Source organism: Pyricularia grisea (assembly GCF_004355905.1).
Source record: "Pyricularia grisea strain NI907 chromosome V map unlocalized Pyricularia_grisea_NI907_Scaffold_6, whole genome shotgun sequence".
Lineage (NCBI taxonomy): Eukaryota > Fungi > Ascomycota > Sordariomycetes > Magnaporthales > Pyriculariaceae > Pyricularia > Pyricularia grisea.
Window position 1 is genome coordinate 3,370,074 of NW_022156719.1, and position 19,448 is coordinate 3,389,521.

Consider the following 19,448-nt stretch of genomic DNA (forward strand, 5'->3'; position numbering starts at 1 on the left):
AAGAGTCTATACTGAAATGAGAGTTTCCAAATCCCCGGAACATGATGCTCATTGGTGCCAGTACCGCTATACCGCCATAGGTGCCACGTAGCAAGGGTATCGAGCAAATAGAACTATTGACAGCCATCAAGGCATACGTATGTTTACTGCTCCCACGCAAACTCGGACCAAGCATCCACCATCAATGTCCAGCGGCTAAGTTCCCTTGGGTGCCAGGTTTACCACACACTAACTCGAACCTGAGGGGAGGGCAAGAGTGTCTCCAGCTCCAGAGCACACAGCTTGAGGTTCCCGGCATGGGGCTTCAAAATGGTCCTGAGGCCACGAGAAGATGATTTTGGCAGAGAGGTTCTGCCCCTAGGCGCGTCGCCGTCTGGGAAACCCGCCCATATTGGCCAGGACTGGCAACTGAATGTCCATAGCAGATGCATCAACTCCATAGACATATGTAGCGCCGGATACCAGCCACCATGCCTAGGATCTCCGACAACAAAATACCCGAAACATCCATAGGAAAAAGAGGACAGGACGCTAAGCACCAAATTATGGAACTTGATATCCGTCGACAGCCGCGGACCGCCATGGGTTCCTTCCTAAGCGCGGCTCTTTTTCTGGAGGGAAGCAGGCCTCACTAGTCCTGAGGTGTTTGTTTACCCCTAGGACGGCCAGTGAGAAGCCAGGGTGAAGGCGGTAAATGAAGCGAAATATTCTTCAAGACGGAGCTCCTGCTGATACCCGCGCGGTCGAATATCAGAAGCAGTCTAGAGATCGTGGTCTCGACCTGAACCTAGCGCTCGCGCTATTCCCCATGCAGCCGACAGTTGTGGAACGACTGGCGCGATGGTGCGAAGGGTTGGACAGCGATGGCAGAGGAGGATGCGGGTACGGGTTGCTCCTGGCGCCTCGTGGTTCCAGCTAATGGATGGAGTAGGCGCCTATATCGAATCTGCTAGGGCGAGTGGCCAGATTTGGAGACCGGAAAGGCATGGCGTCTGTGGTTTTCAGGCGCCGTGCAGTTTTGATATTGGAAATGTTGGTGATGGAAAAAAGCTATATTTAAAGTCATCCGAGCTGCACTCTGGGATGTTCAGAAGCTTAACGAATAACCATAATACTGAATCTGAGCAATCTCTCTCTTTTTCATCATATCACTTTCATACCATACCTTGTCTTTGCCATCTTTCATTCTCAACTCTTCTGGCCAAGAGGAACTTTTTGTTTCTTTTCTCAATTTTCTTGCTGCAAGCGCCAACAAGCTTATATTCCGTGTCGCCCCCACCCCCCGTGTCCCTCCTGAAAAAAAAAACCGGTAAAAGGAAGGGGATAGAAGTGCAACACTCGATCTCTTCAGATTTTGAGGTTGGTACGTACAGCTGCTCAGATTGGCCAGCACGAAAGCACGGTAAATTGACCACTCGTAGCTGATTCCAGGCTCGAGACAAGCTACCGTCAAGCCAACTCTCTGTACACAAAAAGCAGACAAGATCAGCAAGCAAAGCGAACCCAGGCAGCTGAGTGGTCGGGTCGACTCGATTCCTGCTGTCACTCTTCACAAGCTGTTCGAACTGCCTGTAAGATTTTTGCAGATTGCTGGATTGCCACGTTCGCAGTGGAGGTAGGTCGGCGCCTGTCCCCGCACCGGGTAGGGCCTAGCAGCTGCCGCTCAGCCCAAGGCCAATCAGAGACCCTTGTACTAAGAATAGAGCTCCCCCATGGGTTTTTAGCGCTGTGGTGCCCATCTCAAGCGACCCTCTTCAGCCAATCACAACACTTGTGCTTCCGCCGGGCAGGCACCGGTCCCACTCGACAACATCTCTCTTGGGCTGTCTCTCCATCAAACGGGCAGGCGCCATCTCGCGGTTCTGGCAAAGTCCCTCGTCACGAAATTCGAATCCTCTCGTACAGGTACCTTAGGTTTCGGGACCACCAAGCAATTCTCGTCCTGCACCTATTAGGAAGAACCAGAACTAGAACCTCATCCTCCTGTCATCCTCGAAAAAGTTTCTAGTGGGTGATCAAGGGAAGCAACCTCGGAGAGATCCTTCAGTTGTGACGCTGTGACCCCAGTCTTTGCTCCAGTCGAATCAGAAGCCTTGGATCACGACATCACGGCATCTGCCAGTCGCCCTTGGCTTTTCAGGGTTAACAAGCGGCTCCCACCAGTCGGATGCTCTACAGGCCTTGAAAGGCTCCATACACTGCAGAATACTGTAGTTAGTTACCTTCGTTACCTGGGTATCTATCTAGGTACCCTGACTGTGTACAATTGTCTAGCTGGTAAGTCACAAACAGCAGCAAGAAGCCTGCTGCGCCTGCAAATGCGGGACTAATGCAGGCATACACACATATTCCCTCGCACTACATGGACTGCGCCTCTAGATAGGCCGGTCAACGACCCTTTGTCGCATGCGCGAGCGACCATGGGCTTACATGATACAGAAGTCAGACTTTTTCTTTTTCTAACATCTTGCTGCAGTGTTGGTGGCGTCAAAACGAACGTCTGTCATCCGGTTGGCTCTTATGCTGGAAGCGCCCACGTCGCTGTTTGTTTTTAGTCTTGTTCGCTTTTCTTTTTCCGGTTTCGCGCGTCCTACGTGATCCCTCTGGCCGCGTCCTGCCAGCCTCTGTTGATTTTCTTTCTCGTCGGCCACTTGGAGGTTCAAGGCCCCCAAGCAAGCAAACGCGGGCCTGCTCCAATCGCTAGCAGCGGGTTTAATCCATTTCGAGACGGCACTTTATTGGCACAACAACAACACCACCCCGACCCATCCAACCACCGCTCAGACCAAGCGCCGGCGCGCCCACCAACCAACCAGCTTTCCTCTGAGGAATAGGCAGCGCCCACCCCCGGCCCCTCCATACCATTACCCTGTCGCGTTGACCCTCCACTGTTACCTTTTGGACTCTATCACCCTTGCCCCGGCACCCCCGGCCCATCAACTCGGATCACATCAAAGAAGCTCTCTCTTTTGGTGCACAAGTTAGCAGTAGGTACCTACCTACCCACCCGTACCTATCTAGTGGTTTGGGTACCTTACTTACCCAATCTTAGCATCTGTCTTTTTTTTTTTTTTTTTTTTTTTCTCTCTTCGTCTTTACCGCCCACAAAATAGCCATAAGCTCCCAACGCCAGGCCAGCCAACGGAAGCTCCTTATTTTGTCTCAGACCCACCTCAACCTGCGTCTGTCCGGCACACATACGCGCGCTCTCCCCCACATTGCAAGCAAGCACAGCAGAATATAATCAGTCCAGTGCCTGCTCTTCTGCACTTGCTAGCTTCCTTTCCCCCCTCCGTCAGCTGTCGACCCTACCTGCATCAGCTTTCTATACGGGCAAGTTGACTGATAGTCAGTCTCCCCTCCCTACCGACAAGCAGTCCCAGAGTCATTCACTTGACTTGGACCTCTCCGCTTGCACCAACCTCTTGTGACCCGTCATCGTCACCATCACCCGTTTCCACGATGCCTGCAGCCAAGCCCAAGCTCGCTTCTCTCACCACCCCGGTGTCCGCCTCGTTCCCGGCGGACGCTATCGCATCGGCCGTATCCAGCGCCAAAACACCCCTTTCGGCCGTTTTAAGGGATCCGTTGGCTTCCGCTGGTCTACCTTCGGCTGGTCTGCCCTCTGCTGGGATGGTGTCTCCTTTTGGTACCGTTGCCATGGTCAAGACAGAGGAAGGAATGATCAAGACGCCGATCTCTCCACCGGTGGCCTACATCGACTTCCTCAGACTGGCCAGCCCAACAAGCATGCCCAGCCCAGCAGTACTCAGCCCGCCGCTGACTGCCGGGGCTACCAAGTCGAAACTCAACAGGACATCGACATCGGACTCAACGAATAGCACCAGCACCTGCAAGACGGCATCCTCAGATGAGGCTGCTGATGAGGCTGGCGACAGGGATTTGGTGGATAGCGGACCTTCAACGGCTACCAGTGAAGACAGCGAGTGCTCCTGTGACTGTGACAACGCACACAAGTCCCCTCTCAATAAATGCGCCGTTGTCTCTTCTTCGCCATTTGCAGTCTATCCTCTCTCGGCTCCAGCAACAGGTCAAGCTCACTTTCCGAGCCTCAAGGTACCACCTTCCCCTGCCAAAGGAAACGTCGACTCGCCCGTACAATCGCCTTTCAGCGCAAGATCAGTAAAGTCGCCATTTGACTGGGAGGCAGCACTCAAGGCCAGGAGGTATGCAGATGCAGCCAAGACCAGCAACAGCGGCCATCGTCGCGGATGCAGCAAGAGCACATCTGCAACGAACTCGAGGACAAGCGTACGACACATCCGTGAAGTCGTCACCAGGACCGTCACTTACACCCCCAAGATGGACCCCGCACCAAAGGGGAAGAGGAGAAAAGTTCAATGAGTTCTCTCCGCGACATAGACATATTACTACCGCATTTCCTTTGTCCTAATCAATCAACCAACCCCTTATTCCGAATCATTGACCCGCTTGGATACGCGGTCCGGGACTGCCTCCTACTTCCACAGCGGGATTGATCTCTTGGCAACAAACCAAAAACCATTCCACAAATGGATGGAAAATGGATCCTCCTAGAGAGGGTAATACTCACACCCAATAGTCAGAGCTGAGACCCTGACACCAACAACTCTTTGCAACACAAATAACACGCAAATTATGAATTATGGAAGGCACACTATGATAAAAAGAGCAAGGCGTATTGAGCGGGTGGGAGGATTATCTGTTTTGATTTATTTTGATCTTTCTCGCTATATTCCCGATGCCCAACGACTGTTGAGTGGCTTGGAGAAACTGGTTACCAAATGGACAAAGCACAGCTGCTTGGACTAATCACTTTGTTCCTTACGATGCCATTTGACTGACCAATTGCTGGGTGGACTGGAGTCGATTATGCACATGGCGTGGAGTTCGAGAGGCGTTCTGATTTCTCAACAACTTATTTTTTCTTGCCAAGTTATCCACCGAAAGCTTCATTTTGTCACAAGTTACTTCTGATACCACATTTGAGACCTTCGTCGATTCTCTTGTATCTAAACTCTAAACCCCGATCTTCACTCTTGGCTACGATAATGATAAAAAAAAACATACTACAAAAGACTAAATCTCTGGTCTGATCTGCTGAACCTTATGCCTAATGCCTACGACATTCCTGGTTCGCCATTTTTTGTTTATTTTGACCGTATCTTTTCCCCTGCAAGAACCCCTCACGGCATCCACGCACAACGCACACGCGCGCGTCCGACGACGGGCTCGTACAGACGCGGCCATTTCTGCGACCATCTAGTGAACAATAAAGTAGGGCCGCGTCCGGTACGGCCCAGCGGGAATCTCAGGAAATGGCGCCCATGTTTGTGCCAGTGTCCAATCATATCCAAAAGCTGACTTTCGATCGAATCCATGTCTTTTGTTGCATTTTCTTTTTTTTTTCTTGTTGCGGATGGATTCACATCACAGCCACATTGTATATATAACCCCCTGGACCTCCAAAACTCGGACCATCACTTTGCAGCTTACGTAGCTTGCTGCTATAAGCTTCCTATTTGTTTTTGTCTTTTATTTTTCCTTTTTCACTCCCCGAGTCGCACACCGGGGATGACATTGCCGTTTGGGTGTGGGTGGTGGGGGCGGGCGTTTAGGTAGTAGAAACACAAGAAAACCAAAAAAAAGGAGATCGACGACTGCTGCAGAAAAGAGGTTGTTTTTCTGTTTTCTTTCCCAAGATTTCGAAATGCGAAGTTTTTGCTTTGGGGGGGGGGGGGGGGGGGACGCCTCGATGCTCTACCCGCCCTCCACAACGGCCATCTACCCCATGTCCATTTTTTTCTCTCTCTCTCTCTCTCTCTTATTGTGCCTCTATATTGTGTCATTGATATACGTACTTGAATGCTAACTACCGAAACGAATCTAACAAAGTATATGGTTTACTTGGAGTAAAAAACTTGTATGTGGTGAGAGTTCTATTTATGTCCAAAACTGAGGCTACTAGTCACACTAGGTAAAACATAAATTAAAAAAAGGTGTATTGTTATTGTTTACACCTTTTCCATCACAGATACATTTAGCGAACGCGCCCTACGTGATGAAAGAATACACAAGAGCCGAACGGCTTGCTTCGCAGCGGCGGGACAAACGCTCCAGAGAGCATAGCAGCTCATACTGGTACAGATCCGAGTCGGTAATTGGTCCTGAAAGTATTTTGTTTTCACACATTTCTCAATCATAGCGTCACACCATCGTCAGGTAGGGGGCGGGGGTTGTTGTTGTTCAAAGAACCGATCCGGCATAAAAGATGCATCGCACATCAGGGGATCAGGGAACCAGCCGCGGCCGCCCCTCCCCTCCCCAAACTTTCCCCCCCCCTTTCTCGCACGTCCAACGTAAAACGTGTGTGTGAAGATCTGTATAGCTGTGGACATCTAGTGTGGAAAAAAAAGAACGAATACAAGAATGATATTGCTAGTGACGTCCAAGGTAGATGATCGCCAACAAATGAGAAGCCTAATCTGCCAAACCTCATGGTAAAATGTTGAGCTGCATACCAAGTTAAAACTCGATCAAGGAGGGGGGCCACATCGAAAAAAAAGAGAAAAATCAAGCAGAGTGAAGGCCAAGCGAACACTCGTAGGTTACTCTCCATTGGCTCCAAGCAAGAACAGAGATCAACCCGCTATCCCTGCCAGGCCACGCGCGCACATGGCAGTTGTATCCAAAGAGGAGGGGTGACTCAGTGGTAAGGTTGCAGGGAATAGAAGTGCTGTCAAAAGGGGAGAGGGTGGGCAATTTTGGTACGGTAGGTACCTACCTAGGTAGGTATGTACCTAAGCTTGCCCAAGGTAGGCAGTTGTCGCTTTCGCATACTTTCATAAGCGCCCGATATTTGTGTGTTGTTTTTTTTTCCAGGGGGGGTGTATTGCATGTGTTCGTAAAGGGTGTGTGGGAAATTATTATTAAAAAAAACAAAAAAACATTAAGTTGGAGAATTGTGACGTGCAGCTGCAGCGTGTTACATGGGGGGAAGAGCAGCTCCCTCCCCAAGTAGTGCCTTCTCATCACTATGATTGGACGAGTGTAAAGACGAGTTAAGCGCCGGGCTTTTTCGGTCCACTTCTTGGGCAAATCTTTCGGGTCAAGAGAACCGAAAAAAAAGAATACTGTACATAATACTAGAACTAGGGTAAATCAGTTGCAGGCTTCCCCGATGTAACTTGATCTTTTGGCGTATAATTCAAAGCGGCTGCAGATGTACGTGAAAGCAAAAAAACTCATCACACAGCTACAAAGTATGTGTTACTTGAGAGTAGGCAGTTCCTGAGCTGGTACGACAATCGGACGCCTTGGAAAAAGGGGTTCCTCAAAGTCCAAACCTTCTTGTTTGCCCGCTTGACTTGTATCAAATGTCACACAAGGCAAAGGCACATGTTAAAACCTGCATAGCAAACCATAGTAGGGCAAAATATCTTCAACTGGGTAATATTCCAGAAATAACCCAAAACTCTTTGAATCTCAGCCACGGGAAATGAGCTTCTTCATCCACCGTTACACTTTTACTTGTGATCCCTTGCTTCCTTTTACGAAGTACCTTGTGCGGACCAGGATTTGTATACTGCAGATGTCATAGAAACGATTCTTATTCTCCGTATAGAGAGGATAAGCTATTTCTCTTAATGCGATAGGCTGCCGGGATCCATGCTCATCACACTGCCAGGCCAGGGGGGCTTTCGGTGGCATTTATGGAGCACAAAGTAGAAAAAAAAAAGATCCACCGTGCTATGGTTCCAGACTTTCTTTTCAAACCATGAACTTTGGCTCGAATCTTTGAAAATGGAAGCTTGTCCGAAGGTTCCATTGTACAGGGATTTTAAGTGATAACAGCAACCCAAAACAAGCCAATGCTGGTTTAACATGTTGGTCCCAGAATGGAAATATGAAATTGGAAACACGATCCCCGGGCAAAGCAGATGAAACAAACGATTTCAAGGACCCATTTCCCATGTCGGGGCGGCTGAACTACTGCAACAACGCGGCACAATCTCGCCATCACATCCAAGAATAGCAGAATGGGACTTGCCCTGTTTGAAGAGGCAATCTCCGAAAAAACCGTAATCGGGAAGCCCCCATGCAAAAACCCCGTTTGGTTTTCAACCTTCCTTGACCTCCTTGGCGACAGCAGCTGTCAGGGCGACGCGGACGCCCGCACCCGTGAGGACGTGTATCCAAAGTCTCTGCGTGTCGCTCAACCGGTCGTTTGCGCTCTTGACTTCGGCGAACATGACCTCGGGGCACGGCTCCGTCCGCCACAGCACGAGGTCAGGGATCCCGCCCCCGCGCTGTCTGTACTCCTGCGCCATGACCCGGCAGATGGCCGCTAGCGCCTCGCCCCGGAAGCAGTCGACCAGCTCCACGAGGTCGTCGAGCGCAAAGTCCCAGTTCAGGCCCACGACGCATGTGCGCCGCTCGCGGTGGGCCGAGTCCACCGCCCGTAGGATGGAGGCCGCCCCGCCGTTGGCGATCTCCACCAGTCGGTGGTTGATCTCGCTCGCCCGGGCCGGGTAGAAGGCGTCGGTGTGTAGGTCCAACGGGCAGGTTTGGTAGGCTGTTTGGAAAACGTTGGGGATGTAAAGGAAGAGTATGTCGTAGAAGAGGTATGCGAAGAGTGTTCGGATAATGCCCCCCTCTGCATGGTAACCCTTCCAACCTTGTGTGCGGTAATGTGATAGACACATTTCCTCCACCGAGCACTCTTCGCCATCCTCATGCTCATCTAACCATATCGTCTTGGTACTGGGCCCCCGTCCCAGCTTGCCCGACCCGGAATCATCTCTCTTGACCTGTATGCCAGAAACAGTATGCTCCTCGGGCGACTGTAGTCGTACATGCCCAAAGTCGTGCTGTAGGCGTTTTGGTATCCTCAACTTCTTTTCAAGCTTTACAAGTCTCTTCTGCAGGTCGTAGTGGTAGATCAAGTGACAGTCATTGTCTTCCAGAGCTTGCTCGCAGGTCATGGCTGCGATCCGCCGCCAGTGTTTCTTTCGCTGCTCTGGGTCAGTCCCTCCGGTCTGTTCAGTATCAATATCGGCCATATAGTGCTCTTCTAAGAGAGCCTTCCTTTGATACCAAGCCCCGCGTCTCGCCAAATGAAAGAGTCGCTGCTCGAGAAGCCGCGACAGCAGCGAGTGTTCTTGTGCGTGCTGGTGTAGACGTCCGTGGACATATGCAGCCTTGTGTGCAATGCGAGTGAAAGCATGGCCGGCGCTAAACCTGCGTAGATAGCAGCCCTCTCCGGTGTCGTAAACGCTGTCTTCTTTGCGCTGCTCCTCTTGTAGAAGATCACTCCATCGCTGCTCGATGTCGCCAAAAAGAGCCAAGACTTTCCGGAAGCCCTCCTCTCCTGGTGGTCCGCTTTCGAGGATTTTGTCAATTTCAAACTCAATTCTCATGGCCTGCTCGAACTCCAAAAGACTATGTCGTGACAAGAATATATTGGTAGATCTGCAGACGATATATTCAGGGAAATTTCTTTTTGATATCTTGGAAAGAATGATGGTGGTCAGAGACTTCTCCGTCCATTCCGTTGACCTGTAGAAGACCAAGTGAACTCGCTCAAAAAGCTTGAATACCAAGGGTGACAGACGAATACAAGGCCCGGCAATAGCCAAGACTTTGTCGAGAAACCGAGCACCTCGTTTTTCTTCTGGAGCGGGAGTTCCTTCATCGGGAGTATTAAAATCCGACTGCTCGTTTGGCGAGTCTACTATGCCGGTGGAATCTGTGGTGTTGGATCGTCGCAGACCCACGGACATGAGTGAGACTTGCTGAGTGCTCATGATACAGAGCGCCTTTTGTATTTGTGCCTTGTTGCCACCTTTGACCTTGGCTTCCTTTGCCAGGGTCTTGAGCTCGTCCAAACTCAGGAGAGACAAGGCCTCCTGTACAGTGTCGATCGTGTCTTCAGATGAGTTTGCAAAGGTGAAGGACCCAGTCAGTGACCAGTCTTGAATGGCGATGCTGGGTTGCCCACTAAGGCAAGAGGCCTCATTCTCGCGATGGGGAAGCTCTCGTGTTTCTTGTAGAGACGCAATGGCTGCATCAGGGTCCAATATATCAGAGTAATAGCCGAGACGATCCGAACGATGCCATGCAGCCGTCTTTCTCAGGAAGAGTCGGACATATCTTGAAATACACCGTCAGTCACACAGGTTTCGGTAATAAAAGACAACTTGGTGCCTGCAATAGCCAGGTCCACGAGACGCAGACCTACAAATACTGAGCTTCATAATCAAGGGCCTTCCAGGCATCAAAGACGGCCATTTCCTTCTCATCAAAAAGGTTAGACTCGTCTTCAATGACCGTCTCGAGAGCAAGGTTGAAGGCATCGACATAGATGGAACTCCTGCCCCTGACCCAATTCCTATTTTCTAGCCTAGTGGCTGCAGTCTCGGGCTCTTGGCTCTGTTGAGAGACGCGGAATGCTTCGTATTCCTCGATAGCATCCTGCTCGGTCTTGATTGGAGGGAGTGAACTCTCAATTGGAGTTTTACCATGATCCGGATCTGACCCAGGGCTTGTTGGTCTTGTTTTTAACTCACTCCCATTCGCTGATGGGTCTTTATGGGGGGATTCAACATCATGTTCTTCATCATTCGTTAAGAGTGATTCATCACCGTCATCTGGCGCCGCAGTGCTGCTTTGCTGAACCTTGGCCCTCTTGGCCGGCCTGCCAGGAGTACCTTGAGAATAATTGCTTGCAGATGTTGAGGACCTAGGAATTCTCTTGACAAATGCATTCATTTTCCAGAACCAAGTTTGCAGAATCACATCTGTAGCAGATGATCAAAAGTTGGTACAAGAGAAGAGGGAAAACTCAACGACGCGTTTCGTCAGAACGACAAGGCAATTGCCCCCCCCCCCCCCCCCCCCCCCCCCCCCCAAATCTGTAAACCATGATGTAACAGGGGGCCAAAAGCAAGCGCGAGACCACGTGCTACCGTGTGGGTTTAGCACAACAACACTTGCTGTAGTTCAACATTCTCCACAAAAACCCAAAGCAGCTCCCCGCCGTTCTCACTAACGAAAAGGGAAGCTCCAAATCGCCAAAATGCCCACACTAAACTTTCCCATGGGCGTTCCCGAGTACGTGATTTTGGTTATGTCGTAAGCACAAAAAAAAACAGCCGCGACAAAAGCCGCGAAATCGAGGTTGTCTCGCAACGTCCAATTATCCACGCAAGCTCTCCATTCTTGTGAAATCCTGTTTGGCTTGCTTTTTGCCAACACACCCTCAAGAAATTTACTTATAAGCTGTGAAAAATAAAAATAAAAAATAAAAAAAATGTCATATCCTGACGCAATGGACCAAGACCCTGCGGCGCCCCCGCCGGCGGCGGCAGCCAACGACCAAGACGCGGACATCGGCCAGGTCGCAACCGGCATGCAGGTCGTGACCGAAGTGTGCAACGCGCCCGCGACCAGCATAGAGGGCACACCGACACCTGTAAGTACATCTCTGGGATTTTAATAGGACCAAATTTCCATTCCAAAACTGCACAGCACCCGGAGAATATCTTAGCAAGTGGGGCCGACCGACCTACACCCAAGCTCTCTGGAGGCGCTTTCGCGCTCCTTGTTGATCACCCTAAGCTCAGTCTAAGGCGTCGCCTACTAAAACTGGCCTACACCACCTTTTCAAACTTACTGTTGCCTGCATTCAAACCACCCCAATTCGCTATTCTCTAACCTCGGCATCTCCTCCCCTGTCTAGCAAGTCGCACAATCGCAAAACCCCGTCCCTTCAACCGAGACACCTCCCACGGCAGCCTCAGTCACGGCACCACAGCAACCCGCAACAGCGGCGGCGGCGACCCAGCCGGCAGCAACGACCGCCTCTCCAGCTCCCGCGTCGCCCGCGCCCGGCCGCACCGGCACTCCGATGCGCAACCTGGTTGGAGGCGGCGGCGGCGGTGACACGGGCTCCCGCGCCGGCTCGCTGCACCCGGAGCCGAGCTTCAACATGCCGACCGAGGCCGCTACGCACGGCGCGCCGGCTAGAGTCTACCTCAACACCAAGGTCACAGGTGTGCTGCTTGAGGGCATGAAGATTATTGCAAAAGATCAGTGAGTTTCCTCCCTCGCGAACATGGGACGTTTTTTTTTTTTTTTTTTTTTTTTCTACCAAGAAGAGAAAAAGCAAAAGTCACATTGGCTAACTACGTTTTACTCATGCTCAGGCCCAATGACCCTCTGAGAGTGTTGGGCGAGTTCTTGCTACAGCGCTCGAAAGAGATCGAGTCAACAAGCTAGTTAAGCAGGCAGGTCATATAGTACGGCAGAAGGAAACGGGAGGAACCATGTGCATATGAAAAGGCGGCTACAGTCATTGTTTCCTTAAACATAGATGATACCACGATAGATGCGCTTCATTGGCAATGGAAAAGAGGTCGCGGGTCTTCCGCAACTCAGGCTTTACTTGCCCAGTGTCCTATCTCAGTGGTATGGACGGGTTCTTCCCGTCAATCATGGTAAAACCCCAGGACCGTCATGAGGGTCGTCGTCAAGTTCATATAGACGTCGACAAATGCAGTAGTATTCTTTTTTTCCTGCCCAAACTCCGTTTACGACCAGACCAACCAAGTAGTAGTTAAACATCCCCTTAATGCGAGCATCCCCACAACCAATGCTCGCGCACCACCAGGACAATAAACCAAAGTCACTTTATGCGACGAGGGTGCTGGCGGTAGCGGACTCGTACTTCCAGGTGGGCGGCAGGACGCCGACGGTCTTGTAGTAACGAGCCAGACGGTGGATACGCGACTCGATGAGAATCAGGCGGAACTTGGAGTCCTTGTCCTTGCGGTTGCGCTCAAGGTGCTTGCGGACCGAGACGGCCTGTAGTTAATTTTGTTAGCATATCCATTGGGGATGAAGACGGATATAATTTATAGCAAAACTAGCTCTGGGAAACGTACCTTCTTGATAAGCATGTACAGGTCCTCAGGGATATCGGGAGCGAGGCCTGGATCAAAAATCACTCCGTCAGTCTATGACCAAGCAGAGGCATATCAAGCAAGATCTCTTCGGTTCAACTAGTCGAACCGAGAGTCTGCATTTGTTTTATGTTTCGGGGGGAATATCTCGGCGTTCCGTGCAGATTAATCGCAATCGCACTCGGAAACCTCAATGAAGGTGGTTCACTCCGTACCGCTCGACTTCAGGATGCGCAGGATCTTGTTACCTATAAGCCGCGTTATGGCCAGTTAGCATACCGAAAAATGGGTTTGGTGGCCGCCTTCCAAAAGGCCGCCCGGAAACCTTTCTGATAAGACTCTACTCACCAGTCACAACCTTGACCTGGGCAATACCGTGGGAGTCACGGAGGACAACACCAATCTGCGACGGGGTGGCACCCTTCCTGGCGAGCTTGCAGATCTGCTCGACGACCTGGTCGGGGGTAGTCTTGAGCCACGCGGGGGGGTTGCGCGAGTAGGGGATGGCAGAGGCAGAAATGCCCTTTCCGTTGGAGTGCATGCGACCCATCTTGGCGGTTTGTGAAGGCGGCGATGTGGGAGGTTTGGTGTTGTTTGCTGGGCGTCAAATCGTCGTCGGGTCGTCGTCGCGGGAAATGATTTCCTCAAAGAAAAAAGGGCGGGATTCAAAGCAAAATCACAGTTCCCAGATTGTGGGCTGGCAAGCGGGGACAGAGCTTTGGAGATTATGTAATTAGGGTCAGAGATTTGACTGGACGAGCCTCATTGAAGTGGAGGTGTGCTAAGTCAGCTAACGATGGTGGGTCTGAGCCTACATCAAAGCCGCGTCGATTTTTTTTCTTGAGCTCCCATCTCTTCTTCGCCCTCAATGGATATCGAAGATTGTCAGAAGCCTTAGTTTGGGCGTACTCGATGGCAATCAGTTCTTTGAAGGGTTATCAAATGACTTCCTTCATATGATTATTTCTTCCGGTAAGTTGAAACTGTTAAACATTTCTTTTACTCAAGTTTCCATCTCCACGCTAGACTCACCTGATGATCACAACCATACATTACTTTTTTCTGGTACCTCTTATGTTAGGACTCGCAAGAGTCCCATGAATTTAAAGGACTTCTGAATTTTGTCTCGAGAACCTCTTGTTTGGCCTTCTCAATATCCGTCTTGTGTTTCGATACTAACCGCTTCACATGACAGATTTTGAAGGTGGAACACGTGTAGATATTTCACGCATGTTGGTAAGACGGGGAGGGAAGATCCTCATTATTTAGTGATATAGTTGATCTCGCCCAAACTTGTCCACGCACAATTTAGATAGAAAATGAAATCAATCAACCTTACGATTTTGAGCGACACAACCTGGATATCTCTGTACATACTGCATGCCCTAGAACTGATTTCATATCGTCACCATTGCAAAATTGGACCTTGTGCCCATTCAACAATTCAACATGGCCTTTTGTTACGCAACTGCCTCGCTACTCACGCTCCACGGCTGCGTACAGCGCCCTTCAGCAATATTCTCCAGCTCTTCTTCATACCTCGAGTGCCATCATCGGCATAGAGGTCGTTATCATGTTGTACAAATATGTCGAGTCGACGCTATCTCGGCCTCCACCAAATTTGAAGATAGAACTCCTGGTAAAAGTTTCACCCGAAACGAGAATTTGGTATCACCAGCATGTTTGCCCTATCCTAGCCCCCCTACAATCAACCATATAATATCTCACCAGGCGTTTACAGCAAAGTTCTCCTGCAGATGGTTGCAACAAGTCAGCAAAATGTCACCTGACCCAATTGCCAGACGGGTGGATATTTCTTACCTCTGGGAAATACGTAGTGACGACCGTCCTGTCAGCAAACTTGCGGCCGCCCAATGCCTTGAGAGCCTTGGTAGATGACTCGATACTGTCGAATTTGACATAAATCTTTCCAACACCTGCAGCCTGTTTCGTTCCGCTCGAGGGCCTTGGCACCTTGATCTCGATTACAGTGCCGTACTTGGCGCACTCCTCCTGTACGTCCTCGCAAATTTCTATAGTCAAGACGAACGAGTTAGTCCAGCTCATGGTGGGTGGGGTACCTCTGAGGAAGAAACCGACCTTCGTAGTCATCATTATCCATAAGCTCGTCCGCAGTGACCATGTTTAGTAGTTGCAGAACGGGGCTAAGATCAGGGTCTTGCGCGACAGTGCCAGCAAGCATCGACATAGCATTGACACCCATCTCCATTCCGGAAACTTGAGTAATTCCTATGCTTGCCTTGCGGACCTTCAGACGCTTGTCACCAAGCTCCATCCCGTTCAAGCCTTCTATGGCAACATCGGTATTCGTAACGTCGACGTATTCGCAGAAAGCAATTCCCTAAAATTTGTAGCTGTGTTAGTGGAAGATGTTTTCAAATATGACCAGAAAATCAACCCAGTCGGGCTTCACTTACGCGTGACTCCTCGGTGCTGCTATCCTTGGCCAGCACGAAGGCCTTGAGCTCGCCGAAAGATGAAAGAAGCTCGACAACTTGCTCATCAGTCAAATATGCTGGAAGGTTGGTCACGCTGATCTTGTGTGGCGTGTCCACAACCCGTGATGAAACAACTCCAGGCTCGTACCCAGTGTCGTCTACGACAGCCGGAACAATATAATCCTTTGGTCGACGCATGGCCAGCCCCTTGCTTGCTGCGCCGTTGGCATCTCCATTACCAGCATCTTCAGCCTCCATCGAGATACCATCGAGAGCGTAAGCTACTGTTGTGTCGTTGGGGCTGCGGAACTCGACCATGGCGAAAGATCCATCCGGGGCCATCTGGCAGGCCAGGCATGGGTCGCTAGCCTCAATGACGTTGAGGCCGTTCAGCTGTAGGTTCAGGAACGAGACTAGGCTGTCTTCAGTGGTTCCCGGAGGCAGATTCGAAAGGATAAGGCGCTTTGACTGTCGCGAGTTAGTAGGCCGCAGAGTGACGTTGCTGTCCGCCCCGCCACGCCGGTCGCCTCCTTCGCGGTCGCCATCCCTTCCACCATCACGTCCGCCGTCGCGTCCACCATCCCTTCCACTATCGCGCCCGCCATCGCGCCCATCACGACCGCGATGACCATCGCGATCCCGGTCTCCACGGTGGCCCCCACCCGGCATCTTGGTAGGGTCCATAGTCTGTTGGCGCGGCGCACCGGGAAGAGGGAACATGCCCGAAAGCTTGGCCTGCTCTGCTGTGACGCTGTCATAGCCCGGGGGCTTGATGTCCCACTGCGTGAGACGACGCTTGCGCTCGAGGATCGGCACGACGTCGGTCAGGTCGGGCGTGGGTTCGCGCTTCTTGGGTTGCGGACTGGCACTCCTGCGACGCTCCTCCCTTTCGCCGCCCCTGCGGCCGCCCCCCGCCCGCCGGTCGTGGGGGTCGCCTCTGTCCCTGTCGCCTCCTCTACGGTCGCCATCCTCGCGGCGTCGAGACGGACCGCCGCGGTCGCGATCCCAGTCCCTCTCCCGCCTGTCGCGGCCCCCGCCGTACCGATCCTCACGCTCGCGGTCGCGGTGGCTCCGGCTGGACGAGTATGAGTCCTGCTCGCCGCCGGCGTCCCTGCGCGACGAGCGGCTGCCGCGGTACTCGGGTGATCGTGAGCGACGGCGCGGTCTGTCTCGGTCTCGGTCTCGGTCCCTGTCGCGTTCGCGATCACGATCGCCTCTGTCTCTGTCACGGTCACGGTGTCGGTCGTCTCGGCGGTCTTCGCGGTCTGTTCTTGACGACTGTTGGGGATTGTGGTTTAGTCAGTGGCGTGATAATTGGCAATTGGACCGGGCAATCGGCCCATTGGAGGCAGTGGAACAAACCTGGTGATCCCGAGAGGAGCCATGACGGCCTCCATCTGCAGAAAACAGAAATAAGTTAGACAAGGCTGCGCTTTTCGCGACGCGAAATCTAGGGTAGATGTTCGTTGTGACTGTGATGCACAAGTACCCAACAGAGAGAATGACAACTTACCTCTGGAAGAATAACTCTCCCCGTTCATGATGGACGAGTTTGAGATGATTGACAATTGATGCCTGCCAGACGAAAACAGACAAAAAAAAAAGAGTGTCTGGGCACCTGATAAAATAAAGTAGATAGGTGAGGTACCTTATGTAAATGTCAGACGCAGCAGCACACGCTCTACACGCCTTTTGGACGAGGCTTGAACTTTTTGGCAAGCAAAGCAAGCAAGCTGGAAGGGTGCTATTCGTCACGCTAAACCTGATTAGGATTGGCTGCTTGATTCTGTCCTGCTACTTAACCGGACCAGGACAAGTCAGTTTTGAAGTGGGGCTTTTGCGCCTGCGATGTTGGAGTGGGGATTCCCTTGCGGCGAACAAGTTGAAGATCAGAGAAGGTCGAATCGCATTCAGCACCAATGAGGGACGATTTTGCGCTGGGATTGAGTTCGTTCACCCCTGAGAAGGTAGCTCGCAGGTTCCTTTTGGTTTTCTTAATTTGTTATTTGTTTATTTTTATTTTATTTTTTCGTTTTGTTAGACAAGAATTTGACGGCGTGGCCAACATCTGGTCAACCAGCAAAACTCAGCAAGGCACAAGTTTGAGTAGAAGACTATTCTCATTCAATGGCCTTGGAGTAGCATCGGTTGTTCCTTTCCTTCAATTCATATCCGTTATTTTGACGTTGCGATCCAGGAAATTAAACATTCAAAACAGTTTGCCACCAGAGTCAGCCAGCTCTAAGTGAGAGTGGGTAGGTTCATGAGTCGCCCATCATCTGAGACCATAACCACACAAAATATCTTGAAAGAAAGCGACGACTAGGTCTGGTTCGTCAAGGGCTTCAAGTTAATATCGCTCGCTCGCGGCGTATATCGCCTTTTTATGCGAGCTGCAATCATGGCCTGCAAGGATGCCGTGTGCCGCAAGTTGCCAGTGAGCCTGGCTGAGCTCTGCATAGACACAACCTTGCGCTGTGGCCAGTCCTTCAGATGGCGCAAGGTCGACGACGAGTGGCACTGTTCCCTCCACGGTCGAGTCATCTCATTACGACAGGACGAAACTCATTTATATTATCGAGCAACATGGCCAGCAAGCAGACGGGCATTGATCAAGCCTGTGGTCAAGGTGAAAAAGGAAGAAGGGGATGATGAGAGTATCAAGTCGGAAGACGACGCAACAGTCAAGGTCGACCAAGAAGAGGACGACACGGAAGCCCTCCTGTTAAACTACTTCAACCTCCACCACTCCCTCTCGGGCATGTACACGCACTGGTCTGACCGCGACGCCAACTTCCGCATCAAGGCACCCAAGTTCACCGGCGTCCGCATCCTGAACCAGGACGCCTGGGAGACGCTGGTGGCCTTCATCTGCAGCAGCAACAACAACATTTCGCGCATCTCCCAGATGTGCCACAAGCTGTGCGACCACTACGGAGGCGAGCCCATCGCCACCGTCGCCGGCCACGTCTACCGCGACTTCCCACCCCCAGAGGCCCTCACGGGAGACGGCGTCGAGGCCCACTTGCGCGAGCTTGGCTTCGGCTACCGCGCCCGCTACATCGCCGAGACTGCGCGAGTCGTCGCCAGGCAGCGGCCCGCCGGCTGGCTCTTGTCGCTGCGAAACCCGGCCTCGCTGGCGTGGGGATCACAGCCGCCCTCGCCATCATCACCATCCTTAAAGTCGTCATCGTCATCCCTGTCGCCACCACCAGGAGAAGCAGTCGTGAAACACGAACAGGACCAAAGAACAGCCCATACCAGCCGCTCACCGACATCAACCCCTTCCCAGGGGCAGCAGCCCGACTACCGCACCGCCTTCGCCGCGCTCCAAGAGCTCTCGGGCGTCGGACCCAAGGTCTCGGACTGCGTGTGCCTGATGGGACTGGGCTGGGGCGAGGCCGTGCCGCTCGACACGCACATGTGGACCATCGCGACGCGCGACTACGGCTTTGGCGGGAAGAAAGCCGCCGCCGCCAAGGGCTCCGCCATGTCAAAGGGCATGTACGACGCCGTGGGCGAGCACTTTCGGAAGCTCTGGGGCCCGCAGGCCGGCTGGGCGCAGAGCGTGCTCTTCACCGCCAACCTGCGCGAGTTTTCGCACCGGTTGAAGGCGACCGCCGAGGCTGGTGTGAAAAAAGAAGAGGAAGTTGGCCGAGACGATGGCAAGTTGGCTGCCGTGGCGGACGCGGTTGTTGCACCATCGAAGCCGGCCAAGAAGAGAAAGACGACCGTCTCGACGACGCGGGTAAAGGTGGAGGATGATGGTGATTCCGTCGTTGCTACCAAGGTCGAGGTCCAAGAAACCGTGGTGACTCCGATAAGAAGAAGCAAGAGGATACGTACTGGAGGCTGAGTAACTTAGTTGAGCATTTTGTGTTGGCATTATGTGTAGCGTTGCCTTGTATATTATACATGTATATGAAGAATTTAAATGTAGATCATCAGCAAGCGTATCGGGTGGGCGAGAATCTGATAGCAGAACTAGACCTTTTGTCTGAACGTCTGCACAGTATCATCACAGGTG

General features: G+C 51.9%; 7 protein-coding genes across 7 annotated transcripts; 4 read left to right on the plus strand and 3 right to left on the minus strand.

The window, feature by feature from the left end:
• Positions 1–309: 309 nt before the first annotated feature.
• PgNI_08991 (uncharacterized protein) lies at positions 310–919 on the plus strand (the record flags this gene model as incomplete). The annotated part of the gene is made up of 2 exons (XM_031128981.1): positions 310–414; positions 755–919. 2 exons carry the CDS (start codon positions 310–312, stop codon positions 917–919), a joined length of 270 nt encoding a protein of 89 aa, XP_030978641.1.
• A 2,543-nt stretch (positions 920–3,462) lies between these two features.
• On the plus strand, positions 3,463–4,365 carry PgNI_08992 (uncharacterized protein; the record flags this gene model as incomplete). Its single annotated transcript, XM_031128982.1, has 1 exon — positions 3,463–4,365. The coding sequence occupies one exon, from the start codon at positions 3,463–3,465 to the stop codon at positions 4,363–4,365; it is 903 nt and encodes a 300-aa protein (XP_030978644.1).
• A 3,755-nt stretch (positions 4,366–8,120) lies between these two features.
• On the minus strand, positions 8,121–10,770 carry PgNI_08993 (uncharacterized protein; the record flags this gene model as incomplete). Its single annotated transcript, XM_031128983.1, has 2 exons — positions 8,121–10,152; positions 10,241–10,770. The coding sequence occupies 2 exons, from the start codon at positions 10,768–10,770 to the stop codon at positions 8,121–8,123; spliced, it is 2,562 nt and encodes an 853-aa protein (XP_030978643.1).
• A 541-nt stretch (positions 10,771–11,311) lies between these two features.
• PgNI_08994 (uncharacterized protein) lies at positions 11,312–12,279 on the plus strand (the record flags this gene model as incomplete). The annotated part of the gene is made up of 3 exons (XM_031128984.1): positions 11,312–11,473; positions 11,741–12,093; positions 12,207–12,279. 3 exons carry the CDS (start codon positions 11,312–11,314, stop codon positions 12,277–12,279), a joined length of 588 nt encoding a protein of 195 aa, XP_030978638.1.
• A 411-nt stretch (positions 12,280–12,690) lies between these two features.
• Positions 12,691–13,512, minus strand: PgNI_08995 (uncharacterized protein; the record flags this gene model as incomplete). The annotated part of the gene is made up of 4 exons (XM_031128985.1): positions 12,691–12,864; positions 12,945–12,991; positions 13,178–13,210; positions 13,311–13,512. 4 exons carry the CDS (start codon positions 13,510–13,512, stop codon positions 12,691–12,693), a joined length of 456 nt encoding a protein of 151 aa, XP_030978637.1.
• Positions 13,513–14,352: 840 nt separating this feature from the next.
• On the minus strand, positions 14,353–17,089 carry PgNI_08996 (uncharacterized protein). The gene is made up of 6 exons (XM_031128986.1): positions 16,935–17,089; positions 16,784–16,818; positions 15,401–16,699; positions 15,063–15,324; positions 14,784–14,995; positions 14,353–14,713 (listed from the first exon to the last, which is right to left on the minus strand). The coding sequence occupies exons 1-6, from the start codon at positions 16,960–16,962 to the stop codon at positions 14,687–14,689; spliced, it is 1,863 nt and encodes a 620-aa protein (XP_030978640.1). The 5' UTR covers positions 16,963–17,089; the 3' UTR covers positions 14,353–14,686.
• A 733-nt stretch (positions 17,090–17,822) lies between these two features.
• On the plus strand, positions 17,823–19,277 carry PgNI_08997 (uncharacterized protein; the record flags this gene model as incomplete). The annotated part of the gene is made up of 1 exon (XM_031128987.1): positions 17,823–19,277. The coding sequence occupies one exon, from the start codon at positions 17,823–17,825 to the stop codon at positions 19,275–19,277; it is 1,455 nt and encodes a 484-aa protein (XP_030978639.1).
• Between the last annotated feature and the right edge of the window lie 171 nt (positions 19,278–19,448).